The 13,908-nt window shown below is 39.1% G+C and overlaps 1 protein-coding gene across 1 annotated transcript in view; it reads left to right on the top strand.

Annotated features, from left to right (window-relative positions):
- SPG11 (SPG11 vesicle trafficking associated, spatacsin) overlaps positions 1-13,908 on the top strand; it is an 88,038-nt gene that overhangs the window by 58,331 nt on the left and 15,799 nt on the right. The window contains exons 26-28 of the mRNA XM_025920087.2: positions 265-465; positions 1,467-1,574; positions 11,606-11,768. Of these exons, the coding sequence (XP_025775872.2) occupies positions 265-465; positions 1,467-1,574; positions 11,606-11,768 (472 nt within the window). The remainder of the gene's footprint in view (positions 1-264; positions 466-1,466; positions 1,575-11,605; positions 11,769-13,908) is intronic.

The raw sequence follows: 13,908 nt of genomic DNA, 5'->3' as shown, positions 1-13,908 counted from the left end.
GTATACCTGCTCAGTCTCTTGGTCCTTTGACATGTTACACTCTGCAGAATAGTTTATAATAATCCCTTGTTGTTTATTAGTGTTTATTTCATGTTTGAAGGCTTTTCAAGCTATTTTAACCAATTTATTGTTGGTGAGGTGACTTGTTCTAAACAGGACATATCCATCCATGGTTGTAGCATTGCTGGCAATTCCCAACTCCCTCTGTCAGGTAATTCAGACACAATTGTTATTTTATTTTGAAAAGTTTTCATCCAATGGCAGGGTGCCAGTACTATTCCTTGTCTCTGTGTTTGGATCATCACATCTGTGGAGGAGAGTGTTGCAGCCGAAGCAACAGGACACATTCAGGGCTCAGTGGAGGGCCACACGTGGGAGCTTCAAGACCTCTCAGTCATCTGGAAAACATTATTAACAAGGCGGAAGAGCAAAACTCTCATCAGAGGTTTCCACCTTTTCTTGAAGGTAGTGATAGTCACTTCATTTCTTTCCTGAGTTTAAAAAGGTTACTTCAGAATATTCCCATTGGATTTTTCAATTGTTGTAACCCTGGGTTTTTTGGGGTTTTTTTAGCCAACAACAAATAATGATAATAGAACTACCATTTATTTAGCAAAGAGCTTTAAATTTATTTTAGCCAGTTCTCAAAATAATCCAATACAAAGACAGTATTAAAAAAAATTTTTTTTTTTTCAACGTTTATTTATTTTTTTTGGGACAGAGAGAGACAGAGCATGAACGGGGGAGGGGCAGAGAGAGAGGGAGACACAGAATCGGAAACAGGCTCCAGGCTCTGAGCCATCAGCCCAGAGCCTGACGCGGGGCTCGAACTCACGGACCGCGAGATCGTGACCTGGCTGAAGTCGGACGCTTAACCGACTGCGCCACCCAGGCGCCCCCAAAGACAGTATTATATGAAGATGTTATGAAATGGTATTATCCTCATTTTATACAGTAACAAGCTTGGGCTTGTAGAACTTAGGTATCTTTCCCCAGGGTCTCAAAGTGTTTTAGTAAGTAGTATATTTATAGTTCAGATCTATACTTTCTCGTTCCAAAACTCCTGTCTTCTGACTGAAAAGCTTTCACCAAAGTGATAGAAATGCCCCAGACACCTGTAGGTTGGCAGCTCTCTGGAGCCCATTTTCCAGGAGTGTATGTAGAGGTGTCCTAGCGCCATCTAGTGGAACATCTCCAGCTCGTGTGGATACAAGTATACATACAATAGACAGAAAATGGACTGTTGAGTAGGTGTACCTGGCCTGAATATCTTTTTTCTAAAAGGTAAAAGAAATATAAATTTAATCTTTCTTTTTAACATATATGGCTTAATTCTACGATGAAACTGTTACTACTAGTACTTCTGTTTTTACTTTAACCTCTTATATTGATTGGCATTGTTCATTGAGAAAATAGCATTGATTGAATTCACGATTTTGTAATTTCATTCAAACTCTTTCTTAAAGGATTCCCCACTACTGTTGATGATGGAGATGTATGAACTATGTATGTTCTTTAAGAATTATAAGGAAGCTGAAGTTAAACTTCTGGAGTTTGAAAAAAGCTTTGAGACTGTAAGTTGGAATCATACTGCTCTTTGTGGCTGATCTGAAATTGGGTAGCGTGGCCCATCATCTGTTAGTAGTCAGGATATGACAGGCGAATGGCTGGTATGTGTCATAATTCATACCAACTCATTTGTACTGTTCCAGAGGTGGGGGGGGGGGGTAGGACAGGAGTCACAGCGGCCTTGCTTACAGCACCTCAGTTGCCAGGCATGACAGAGAGGTTTCATCTAATGTGTTAATTCTAATCAGGGTCTCGAGCTGCAGCCAAGCTCAGTGGGAAAGGGATTAACAGGATCTGCTATGGATGCTTGAGAGGAGTATGGTGGTGTGTGAGCCACACTTTGCCACTCTAACAGAACCGCCAACAGCACTGAGCGTGAAGGGTGCATAATACTGCTGTATTTGCTGTGGCAGAAAATAATGGCCTTTTCCATCCAGAGTTCTCGTAGTCCCTATCCAAATGATGCTGAGCCTTGTGGTCCATTTCAGGATTCACCGTTTCAGTACTTGTTTCAGGCCTGTTTATCATGTGGAGCTAATTAACCCTATGGAAGAAAGAGGAAGTTATAAGGAAGGAAAAGAGATGTGCCTTAGTCCTCCGTGGGGTTTTAGCACTTTTGCTTTCTCTAACCCCAAAAGAACTCGATGATAAACGACACAAAACTATATACTGATTCTATCCAACAAATATATCACAGTGGAACCAGTATAGGCTTTTGCTCTAAATCAATAACTGTAATGAAGATTTAAAAGTTAAATTATTTGAAAATATTGAATAAATTATTGAAATATGCCTGAGGTTACAAAATCACAGCAAATAGGAACATTAATGTCCTCAAGTCTAGCACTTTTCCATGGCTGGGGCTCTGCTAGATAACTTTTCTTTTCTTCTCTTTCTTTCTTTCCTTTTCTTTTTTTGACATTATTTTTTATTTTAGCAAAATACACATACCACTTACGATTTTAACCATTGAGTATATAGTTAGTGGTATTAAATACATTCCCATTATTGCACGACCATCACCACCATCCATCCTCATCACACTTTTCATGTTGTGAAACTGAAACTCTGTACTCAGTAAACGATAACTCCCCATTCTCCTTTATCCCCAGCCTCTGGCAACCATGATTCTACGTTTTGTATTTATGATTTGATTACTTTAAGTACCTCATGTAACTTGAATCATACAGTATTTGTCCCTTTTGTGACAGGTTTATTTTCCTTAGCATGACGTTCTCAGGGTTCATCCATGTTGTAGCATATTGCAGAATTTCCTTCCTTTTAATTGCAATAAAATTCCATTGTGTTTTATATGCCACATTTTGCTTCTCTGTTCATCTACCCATGAATATTTGGGTGGCTTCTATGTTTTCACTATGCTGCTATGAACATGGTATACAAATAGCTCTTGGAGACCCCGCTTTCAAGTCTTTGAGGAATCCTCCCAGAAGTGGAATTGCCAGACAATATGGTAACTCTGTTTTTAATAGTTTGAGGAATTGTCATACTGCTTTCCATAGCAGCTGCACTATTTTACATCGCTGCAACAATGCACAAGGGTTCCAATTTCTCCACATCCTTCCTCTTCAATGCTTGTTAGCTGTTTTTTGTTCCTTTTGTTTTTAAGTAAGCTCTACGCCCAGTCTGGAGACCCCAAGATCAAGAGCTGCATGCTGTACCAACTCAGCCAGCCAGCCTCTCCATTGTTTTCTGTTTTTTTTTTTTTTTTAATTTTTTAACGTTTATTTTTGAGAGAGCGAGAGAGAGAGAGCATTAGTGGGGGTGGGCCAGAGAGAGAGAGAGAGACACAGAATCCGAAGCAGGCTCCAGGATCTGAGCTGTCAGCACAGAGCCCGACATGGGGCTCGAACCCACGAACTGTGAGATCATAACCTGAGCCAAAGTCAGACGCTTAACTGACCGAGCCACCCAGGCGCCCCGGATTACTGTTTTTTCTGATAGTAGTCATCCTAATGGGTGTGAGGTGGTATCTCATTGTAGTTTTTTTGCATTTCCCTAATGATTAATGATGTTGAGCATCTTCTCATGCTTACTGGCTGTATATCATCTTTGGAAAAATGTCTATTTAAGCCTTTGGCCCATTTTTGAATTGGGTTATTTTTGTTGTTGAGTTTTAGGAATCCTGTATATAATTGAGATATTAATCCCATATCAGACATATGATTTGCAAATATTTTCTTGCATTCTCTGGGTCGCCTTTTTACTGTCGATAGTGTCTTTCCTTAAGTTTTCACAAAGTTCAATTTGCCTAATTTTTCCCTTGTTACTTGTGCCTTTAGTGTCCTATCCAAGAAATTATTGCCAGATCTAGAGTTGTGAAACTTTTGCCCTATGTTTTCTTCTAAGAGTTTTTATTGTGTTTAGGTCTAATATTTAGGTCCTTGGCCCATTTTGAGTTAATTCTGGTATAAGGATCCAACTTCGTTCTTTGCATGTGGATATTCAGTTTTCCCAGCACCATTTGTTGAAAATACTGTCCTTTCCTCATTGAATGGCTTGGCACCCTTGTCAAAAATCATTAGACCATATATGTGAGGGTGTATTTCTGGGCCTTCTGTTCTATCCTATTGGTCTTTATGTCTGTCTCTATGCCAGTAGCACACTGTTTTGATTATTATAGCTTTGTATTAAGTTTTGAAATCAGGGAGAATGAGGTCTCCAGTTTTGTTGTTTTTCAAGATTATTTTGGCTATTGAGGGTCTCTTAAAATTCCATATGATTTTAGGATGGTTTTTCTATTTCTGTCAAAACTCATCATTGGGATTTTAATAGGGATTGCACTGAATCCAAAGATCACTTTGGAGAGTATAGATGTTTTAACAATATTAAGGCTTCCAACCCATGAGCATGGCATGTGTTTCCATTTATTTATGTCTTTAATTTCAACAGTGTTTTGTAGTTTTCATTGTACAAGGCTTTTACCTCATTGGTTAAGTTAATTCCTAAGTAACTTATCCTTTTTGATGCTTTTGGAAATGGAGTTGTTTCTGTAATTTCCTTTCCGGGTTGTTTGTTGTTTGTGTATAGAAATGCAACTGATTTTTGGGTGTTGACTTTTTATCCTGCTACTTTGCTGAATTCACTTATTCCAAGGTGTGTGTGTGTGTGTGTGTGTGTGTGTGTGTGTGTGTGTGTGAGATAGGGTTTTCTTACATGTAAGATCATACTTTCTGAAAAGATCATTTTATTTTCTTCTTTTCCAATTTGGTGCATTTTTTTCCCTTGCCTAAAGGTTCTGGCTAGAACCTTCAGTCAGTGCTGGGTGGAATAGAAGTGATGAAAGCAGACATCCTTGCCTTGTTTCTGATCTTAGAAGAATGGTTTCAGTCTTCCACCTTTGAGTAAAATGTTCACTGTGGGTTTGTCACATGTGGCTTTTATTATGTGGGGTAGTTTCTTCCTATCCCCAGTTTGTTGTTTATTTTTTTAACCTTGAAATGGTGTTGAATTTTGCCAAATACTTTTTTTTACATCAATTGAAATGGTCGTGTGGGTTTTTTTTTCCTATCTTCTGTTGATACGATGTATACATTGATTAGTTTTTTGTATGTTGAACCATCCTTGCATCCCAGGAATAAATCCTGTTTGGTAATGGTGAATGATCCTTTTAATATGCTGCTGAATTCAGTTTGCCAGTATTTTTTTAAATTTTTTTTAATACTTATTTTTGAGAGAGACAGAGACAGAGCACAAGTCAGGAGAGGGACAGAGAGAGGGAGATACAGAATTCGAAGCAGGCTCCAGGCTTCACACTGTCAGCACAGAGCCCGATGTGGGTCTCAAACTCACAAGCTGTGAGATCATGACCTGAGTGGAAGTCGGACCCCTAACCGACAGAGCCACCCAGGCGCCCCTCAGTTTGCCAGTATTTTTTTGAGGATTTTTTTTTACATCAGTGTTTGTAAGGGATGTGGTCTATAATTTTCTTGTAGTGTCTTCATATGTCTTTAGTATTAAGATTATGCTGGTTTCATAAAATGAGTTGGGAAGTGTTCCTTCTACTTCAGTTTTTTAGAAAAGTTTGCAAAAGATTGGTAGTAGTTCTTCTTTAAATGTTTTTAGACCTCATCAGTGAAGCCATCGTGTCCAGGGCTTTTCTTTGTTCATAGTACTCTGTTATAATCCTTTTTTTTTTTTTTAAGTTTATTTATTTTGAGGGTGCAGGTTGGCCCAGTCATTAAGCATCTGACTTCAGCTCAGGTCATGATCTCACAGTTGGTGAGTTTGAGTCCCACATTGGGAGAGCGTGAGCCCCGCTTTGGGTGAGCTCAAGCCCCACTCGAAAAATAAATAATCCTTTTTATCTGTAGAATGACCCCACGTTCATTTCTGATTTTAGTAATTTGAGACTTCTCTCTATAAAAAATGTTTAATTTCAATAATAAAACCACAATTTTATTTTTTCAGTCTTCCTTTTGATAGTGACTTCTAACTTTATCCTATTGTGGTCAGAGAAGATACTTTGTATGATCTCTGCCTTTTGAAATCTCTTGAAACTTGTGGCTTAATGTATGGTCTGTCCTGCAAAATACCTCATGTGCACTTGAGAAGAATATATTTTCTGTTGTTCTTAGGTAAAATGTTCTGCACCTGTCTGTTAAATCTATTCAGTTTATTGTGTCAAGCCCTGTATTGTTTTTGTCTGATTATTCTATCCGTTAGTGTGAGTGAGGTATTGCAGTCTCCAACTATTATTATTTCTTGATTCAATTCCATCAGCTTTTGCTTCATGTATTTTGGAAATCCATCATTAGGTGTGTAAATGTTTATAATTGTTACGTTTTCTTGCTGTATTAAACCTTTTATGAGTATCTACACTCCTCCTCCTTCTCTGTAAACTTTTTTGATTAAAAGTTTGATATTAGTATAGCCACCTCCACTCTTTTTTGGTTACTATTTGCATGGAATACCTTCTTCCATCCTTCCACTTTCAACCTGTTTATGTCTTTGGATCTCAAGTGAGTCTCTTGTAGACAGCACATAGTTGGACCGTGTGTTTTTGTCTATTCTGATCTCTGTCTTTTAATTGGAGAGCTTAATCCATTTATATTTGAAATAATTACTGACCAGGAAGAACTTACTTCTGCCATTGTGCTGTTGGTTTTCTTTATAATTTGTAGCTTTATCGTTTCTCATTTCCTTCATGACTGTTTTCTTTTGTATTTAGTTGATTTTTGTAGTGAAATGTTTAAATTCCTTTCTGATTTCATTTTGTGCCTATCCTGTAGCTGTTTTCTTTGTGGTTACAATGAGTTTATGTCAGCTTAACTTCAATAACATACAAAAAGTATGCCTGCAGCTCCAACCTCACCCCTTTTAGTTGTTCATGTCACCAAATTATGTCTTTATAGATTATATGCCCAAAGACATAAATAATTCCTTTAAGGGCATTTAGTCTCTTAAATTATGAAGAAAACAATAGTTGGAGTTACAAACCAAAGTTACAGTAATACCAGCTTTTATACCAATAATTGTCCTTTTTTTCTTTAAATGCATTAGTCTCTTAAATCATATGGAAAGTAAAAACCCCTTGCTACAGTAATACAGGCTTGTATAATGGCCCATGTATTTATGTTTATTGAGTTCTTTATTTCTCCATATTACTTTGAGGTATCGTCTAGTGTCCTTTCATTTACCTTACAGGACTCCCCTGAGCATCACTTATAGGAACAGCCTACTAGTCAAAGACTCCCTCAGCTTTTGTTTCCCTGGGAATGTCTTAATTTCCCCCTCACTTTTGAAGGATAGTTTTGCTGGATATATCAGCCCATGGGGTGCCTGGGTAGCTCAGTTGGTTAAGTGTCTGACTTTGGCTCAGGTCATGATCTCACAGGTCATAGGATCGAGCCCCACATTGGGCTCTGCACTGACAGTGTGGAGCCTGCTTGGGATTTTCTGTCCTCTTCTCTCTCTGCCCCTGTGTCATTCTCTTTCTCTCTCAAAATAAATAAAGGAATTTAATAAAACAATAAAACTAAAAAAAAAGTTAGAAAAATTTAAAAAGGAACACCCATTTAAGTGTGTGTGTGTGTGTGTGTGTGTGTGTGTGTGTGTGTGTGTGTATCTATGTATATCTCACCCCACTGTCTCTGGCCTCCACAGTTTCTGATAAGAACCTTGCAGATAATCTACTTGAGGATCCCTTATATGTGACCAGTCCCTTCTCTCCTGTTACTTCCAAGATTCTTGTTGTTGTTGTTGTCGTTGTTGTTGTTGTTGTTGTTGTTTGCCTTAAGAAAGTTCAATTATTATGTGTCTCATTATGGGTTTCTTTCAGTTCACCTTGCTTAGAGTTTGCTGAGCTTCTTGGATATTTATATTCATGTCTTCCCTCAAGTTTGGGAAGTTTTCACCCATTGTGTCTTCAAATATTCTCTCTACACCTTTCTGTCGTCTTCTGGGACTCACATGATGCTTACAATGGTCCACTTGATGATGTCCCATCAGTCTCTTAGGCTCTGTTTGGTTTTCTTCAATCTTCTTTCTCTTCCTCAAACTTGATAATTTCTATTGTCCTGCCTTTAAGTTTGCTGATTCTTTCTTCTGTCTGCTCACTTCTACCTTTGAATCCATGTAGTGAATTTGTTATTTTACTTGTCAGCTCCAGAATTTGTTTCCTTTTAGATTTTCTCTTTCTTGGTATTTCCATTTTGTTCACACATTATTTTCTTGACTTTCTCCACATCTTCCTCAGTTAAAACAGTCGTTTTAATGGTGTATCTGCCATCAGGTCTATTTTAGGGACTGGTTATGTCAAAATTTTTTTCTTTTTGGGCCCTACTTTCCTGCTTATGTGTATGCCCTGTGATTCTCTGTTGAACTCTGGACATTTGAATCTAATGATGTGGTAACCCTAGAAGTCAGATTCTCCCCCTTCCCCAGGGTTTATTATTTTTTGTTATTGTTTTATTATTTTGGGTTTTGGGTGGTCAGAAGTCATTTCTGTGCCAAGGATCAGCACGAAGTGTAAATCTAAGTAAGGTCTTCTTGGGTCTTTTCTAGCCTTTCCCTGCACATACACAGTAATTTTCTAATTTTCCTCATATATGCAGTTGTTTTTAAATGTCTCAGTCTTTATGTCTGGCTCCCAAAAGGGAAAAAAGCAAAAAATGAAGGGAGTGGAGAGGAAAAGGGTGCTAGCCCTTTAAATCTCCTGGAAGTCAGGGGAGGAGTTCGGTGGAGCTTGCAACAGTGGGTGAGGTGAAACAACAATGACTGCCCACCTCTTTGTCTACACCTCTGTGGCTGGAAGCAGCAACTGGGGATCAGAGCACCAATTTCTGATATTTGGAGGACAGGGTCCTTTTTGCCCCCACAACTCCTGCAAGCTGTGTGCAAGCTGCTCTAGGAACATGTGCATACACAACTGCCTCCCCTGTGGCTAGGGGTGAGGAGTGGGTTGCAGCTACTGTGGTAAGGACTGAAATTGATCAAAATTGTCAGCAATTTACCTGCCATTAGGCCTTCCTCTGGAACTCGCAAGCCTTCAACAGACTGCAGAGTTCCAAAATGATTGTATTGAACCGATTTGCCAGTGCAGTTGTTGTCTAGGTGAAGAGAGAGATGCTGGTGCTTTCTGCTCCTTCCCTCCACACCACCTTTTCAAAAGGAATTTATTTTTTAGAGCAGTTTTAGTTCATCATAAAATTAAGAGGAAGTTTCAGAGATTTTCCATATACCCTCTGCCCCCACACCTGTATAGACTCTCCCCGTTATCAACATCACAACACCAGCATGGTCCATTTGTTACCGAGGATGAACCTATACTGACACATCATAACACCCCAAATCCATTGTTTACCTTGGGGTTTACTCTTAGTGTTATACATTCTTCAGGTATACATTTGGAGATATGCATAATGACATATATGTGTTACAGTATCCTACATAGAAGTCTCATTGCCCTAAAAAATCTTCTCTACCTATTCATCCCTCCCCACTCCGAACCCCAGGCACCCACTGATCTTTCTACTATCTTCATAGTTTTGCCTTTTTCAAAATGTGGTATAATTGGAATTGTATAGAATGTAGGCTTTTAGGATTGGCTTCTTTCATTTAGTAATATGCATTTAAGTTTCCTTCATGTCTTTTCATGGCTTAATAGCTCATTTTTTTTTAGTGCTGAATATTACCTTGTCTGGATATACCACAGTCTATTTATTCATTCACCTACTAAAGGACATCTTGATTGCTTCCAAGTTTTAGCCATTATGAATAGAGGTGCTCTAAACAAAATTTTCAACTCCTTTGGGTAAATACCAAGGAGCATAATTGCTCGATCAAATGGTAAGCGTGTGTTTTGTTTTGTAAGAAACCATCAAACTTTCTTCCGAAGTGGCTGTATCCTTTGCATTCCCACTAGCAATGTATGCTGGTTCTTGTGGCTCCACATCCTTGCCAGCCTTTGGTGTTGTCAGTGTTCCAGATTCTGGCCGTTCTAATGGGTATGTTGTGATATGTCACTGTTTTAATTTGCATTTCCCTGATATATGATGCAGAGCATCTTTTCCTATGTTTACTTGCCATTTATATATCTTCTTTGGTGAGGTATCTGTTAAGGTCTTCAACCTTTTTTTTTTTTTTTTTTAAGTAAACTCTATGTCCAACATGGGGCTCAACTCACAATCCCAAGATCAAGAGTTGCATGCATGGGGCACCTAGGTGTCTCAGTCAGTTAAGCGTCCAACTTTCGCTCAGGTCATGATGACGGTTGATGTTTTGAAGCCCTGCATCAGGCTGTCTGCTCACAGCTCAGAGCCTGGAACCTGCTTCAGATTCTGTGCCTCCCTCTCTCTCTCTGCCCCTCCCCTGCTGTTCACTCTCTCTCTTTCTCTCTCAAAAGTAAGTAAATAAACATTTAAAAAAAAAGTTGCATGCTCTACCTACTGATCCATCCAAGTGCCCCCAGCCTATTTTTTTAATGGCGTTTTTTTATTGTTTCATTTTAAGAGTTCTTTGTGTATTTGGATAACATCCCATTATCAGATTTGTCTTTTGCAAATTCTTGCAGTCTGTGGCTAGTCTTCTAATGCTCTTGACATTGTGTTTTGTAGAGCAGAAGTTTTTAATTTTAATTAAGTCAATCTGGGTAATTATGTTTTTATAGATTATCATCCAAGGTCATCTAAGTTTTCTCTTGTATAATCTTTTAGGAGTTTTATAGTTTTTCATTTTATATTTAGGTCCTCCCAGGTGGTTCTTATTCTTGTTTGACTGCCCCTGCTCCAGTTTCCTGTGGAGAGGCAGTGCACCTGTTCCATCCTTGCCTCAGCCCTTTACTTTCAAGTATCTTTTCTTCTGACCAGTTCCATCACCTGCCTGCTATAGACTCTCTTCTAACAGCAGCAGGAGTAGGTAAACAAGTAAATAAAGACTAAGAACTAATTCTCTAATTCAAACTAATGTAGCCTGCTACTTGGGATCATCTTCCTATTAATATTGCCAGCATTTGATTGTAATGACATAAGTCTAGGCTTCTTAATCGAGATCCTTTTCTAATGATAATATAAACTACATGCAAAGTGGTAGAACAAGTTGGGCAATGTTAAATCTTTCTGAGAGGTCTTGATATATGAATTTCAGATCTTCAGGACTCCAGGGCAGCCCTAGATCCCTCTCCAAAGCTGTTAGGTGAAACATGTCAGGTTAATTTCACAGCAACGCACAGCATTGTTAGTTTGGCTGTCACTGACTTGCGGGTATTCACATCAATTCACTCCATGGTTAGTGTTCAGTCTTTAGGTCTCTAGTCCATCTTTGACTTTGACACACACAGCTCTTTACAGCAGGACATCTCACAAAGAGAGTATCTGCAAAGCTGCCAAGGAGGGCTTATTTTTGCACTCCTCTGAGGCATACTTCCATTTCCTGTCATGTGGAAAGGACCTGAATAAGTGTCCCCCTTTGTGACAGGAAATGACTTTTGGTGGTACCTTGGCTTTCTTAGACATTCCCAAATTTGGAGGTTTTGATTTGCTGTGAAATCACCTTTCCTGACCCCCTTTTATTTTCATAGGTTGAAACAACAGCCACAAGGGTCCATGCTACCATCCCTGCTGCGTGGCTGAAGGAGCAGGTGTGTTTTCTTTTGAAGCTTATGCTGCAGCAGTGTGGGACCCAGTATGAACTGGGGAAGCTTTTACAGCTATTTGTTGGAATAGAACATCTCTTCTGTGATGGTAAGAGACAGTCCTTAAACTAAAGTTGTTAGGAAATTAGCTTTCTTTTTTTTTTTTTTTTTTTTTTAGTTTATTTATTTTGAGAGAGAGAAAGAGCAAGCAGGGGAGGGGCAGAGAGTGCAAGAATTCCAAGCAGGCTCTGCACTGTCAGCGTAGAGCCCCATGTGGGGCTTGGACCCACAAACCATGAGATTATGACAGGAGCCAAAACAGAGTCAGACACTTAACCGACTGAGCCACCCAGGCACCCCCAAATTAGCTTTCTTAATCTTGAAAATATTTTAGAAGGGCATTCAGGAAAATAAAATACATATAACTTTACATTTATAGTCCATAATGAGGTATGAAGAAGAGGTTGCAGGAATCTTCAATCATGGTGAAAGCATTCAAAACATAGCACAAGATATAACCTAAATAATACAGCTGTCTGCTCCTTCTGAGTCCTTGTCAGCTACATTCCCCTTGGCTAGTCTGCACCCTGTCACTGTCATTCTTTTTTCTGACAAGTCACCTTAACATGTCATCATTGCTCAGGGTCACAAACTGTTTCAGGAATGTCTAATTCATTTTGAAGGTTTCAGACAAATTATGCTTATTTTTTGCAGACTCCTCCAGACACGGGCAGTCTCTAAGGTTGTTACGGATTGAAAAAAACCAGTTACTGCCTTACCCTCTTTTCTATTTGATAATTTCAAGTTTTTATACTAGATTCTGACATTTTCACTACTAGGGTTATTTTATCACATTTAAATTCATAGATATTCATCTGGAGAACTCACATCTGTACCAAACACTGATAGAATACTGGGCTCAATGCCTGGATTGTAGGCTGTCAGGGCTGACGACTGGAAATAAAGAGGGGTGTTTCCAAAATGCAGTGTATGTCACATGGGACTTGTCAATTACTTTGTACACCAAATAGATCCTTTTTACATATAGGTGTTTTTATTGATCTGTAGTAATCTTAATTTTTTTCAGAAATCAATTTCTGGTTTTCTTGCCAGAATTACTGTATCCTTGAGAAATTATAAGGATTGTGTTGTTAACTGTTATTATGCTTTGATTCATATAAACATTTTCTGTTTTTATAGAACATTTGTGCTCTGTGTATAACATGTATGTGCTTAGAGAAAAGAAATTATGTTTTTTAAGTTGATTTTTGAGAGAAAGAGTAAGTGTGAGTGGGGCAGGGGGAGAGAGAGAATCCCAAGCAGATTCCTCACTGCCAGCCCAGAGCCCAACACAGGGCTCGAACTCATGAACCATGAGATCATGACCTGAGCCAAAATCAAGAGTCAGATGCTTAACTGACTAAGTCACCCACGTGCCCCTAGAAATTGTTCTTATAAAAAACCTGTGTTTTATATGAAGAAAAGAAGCCCAGCATCCCCATACTTGTGGTTATTGTGCAAGGTGTCTCACTGTCCCCAGAACCACCTAAATCAGACCGCAGCCCAGCAGATGGCCCCTACAGAATATTTTTCATGCCCCTCTTTTATGGTAGGGCACACATCAGCTCTACACAGACTATGTGGGAATGGGAGCAGACCCAGCCACATAGGTTGTGGGCAGAGAATTCCAAATGTCACTGAGGAAAAGGACTTCCCAGGGATATGAAGAAGAACTCAGCTGGGTCTCCCTGGGTTAAGCAGTTGTGCGAAGGAGAAAGTGACGCTCCATTCTGGATACAGTGTGCTGCATTAAGGGGCTTGGCTATTGGTCAGCTACAGTTTCAACTGTCCTGCCAGTTCTGTGTCTTAATCCACATGATGCCTGCACCGAATGAGCAAGTGAGCAATCATAAAAACAGATTTGTTCAAGGTAGGAGAAGAATCCAGAAAGAGGTGGGATTAGCCTGAATGACTGGTCAGATCTTCCCAAGGTTGACTGAGTTGATACTGCAGGCCACCAACTTCTGCCGTGTATATAAAGCCACATGTGTAGATGGAGTCCCTGTGCGAATCTTTAGTGGTTCTTACGATGTAGGAAATGCCCTTATAGCTTCATGTGCTAGCAAACCAGAGAAGAAAAATAGGTTTGTGTTATTCCTTTGATTACATAATTGTGTTAAACATACGTGCTTTCCCCCTGATATTTACTCTGGAAAGGCCATGGCAGCATTTTCCTGATTAAATATATA

The sequence above is a fragment of the Puma concolor genome, chromosome B3 (assembly GCF_028749965.1).
Source record: "Puma concolor isolate L17-30 chromosome B3, mPumCon1.1.hap2, whole genome shotgun sequence".
Taxonomy (NCBI): Eukaryota; Metazoa; Chordata; class Mammalia; order Carnivora; family Felidae; genus Puma; species Puma concolor.
The sequence above is the reverse complement of the archived record's forward strand: the minus strand, read 5'-3'. Positions and strand labels throughout refer to the sequence as shown.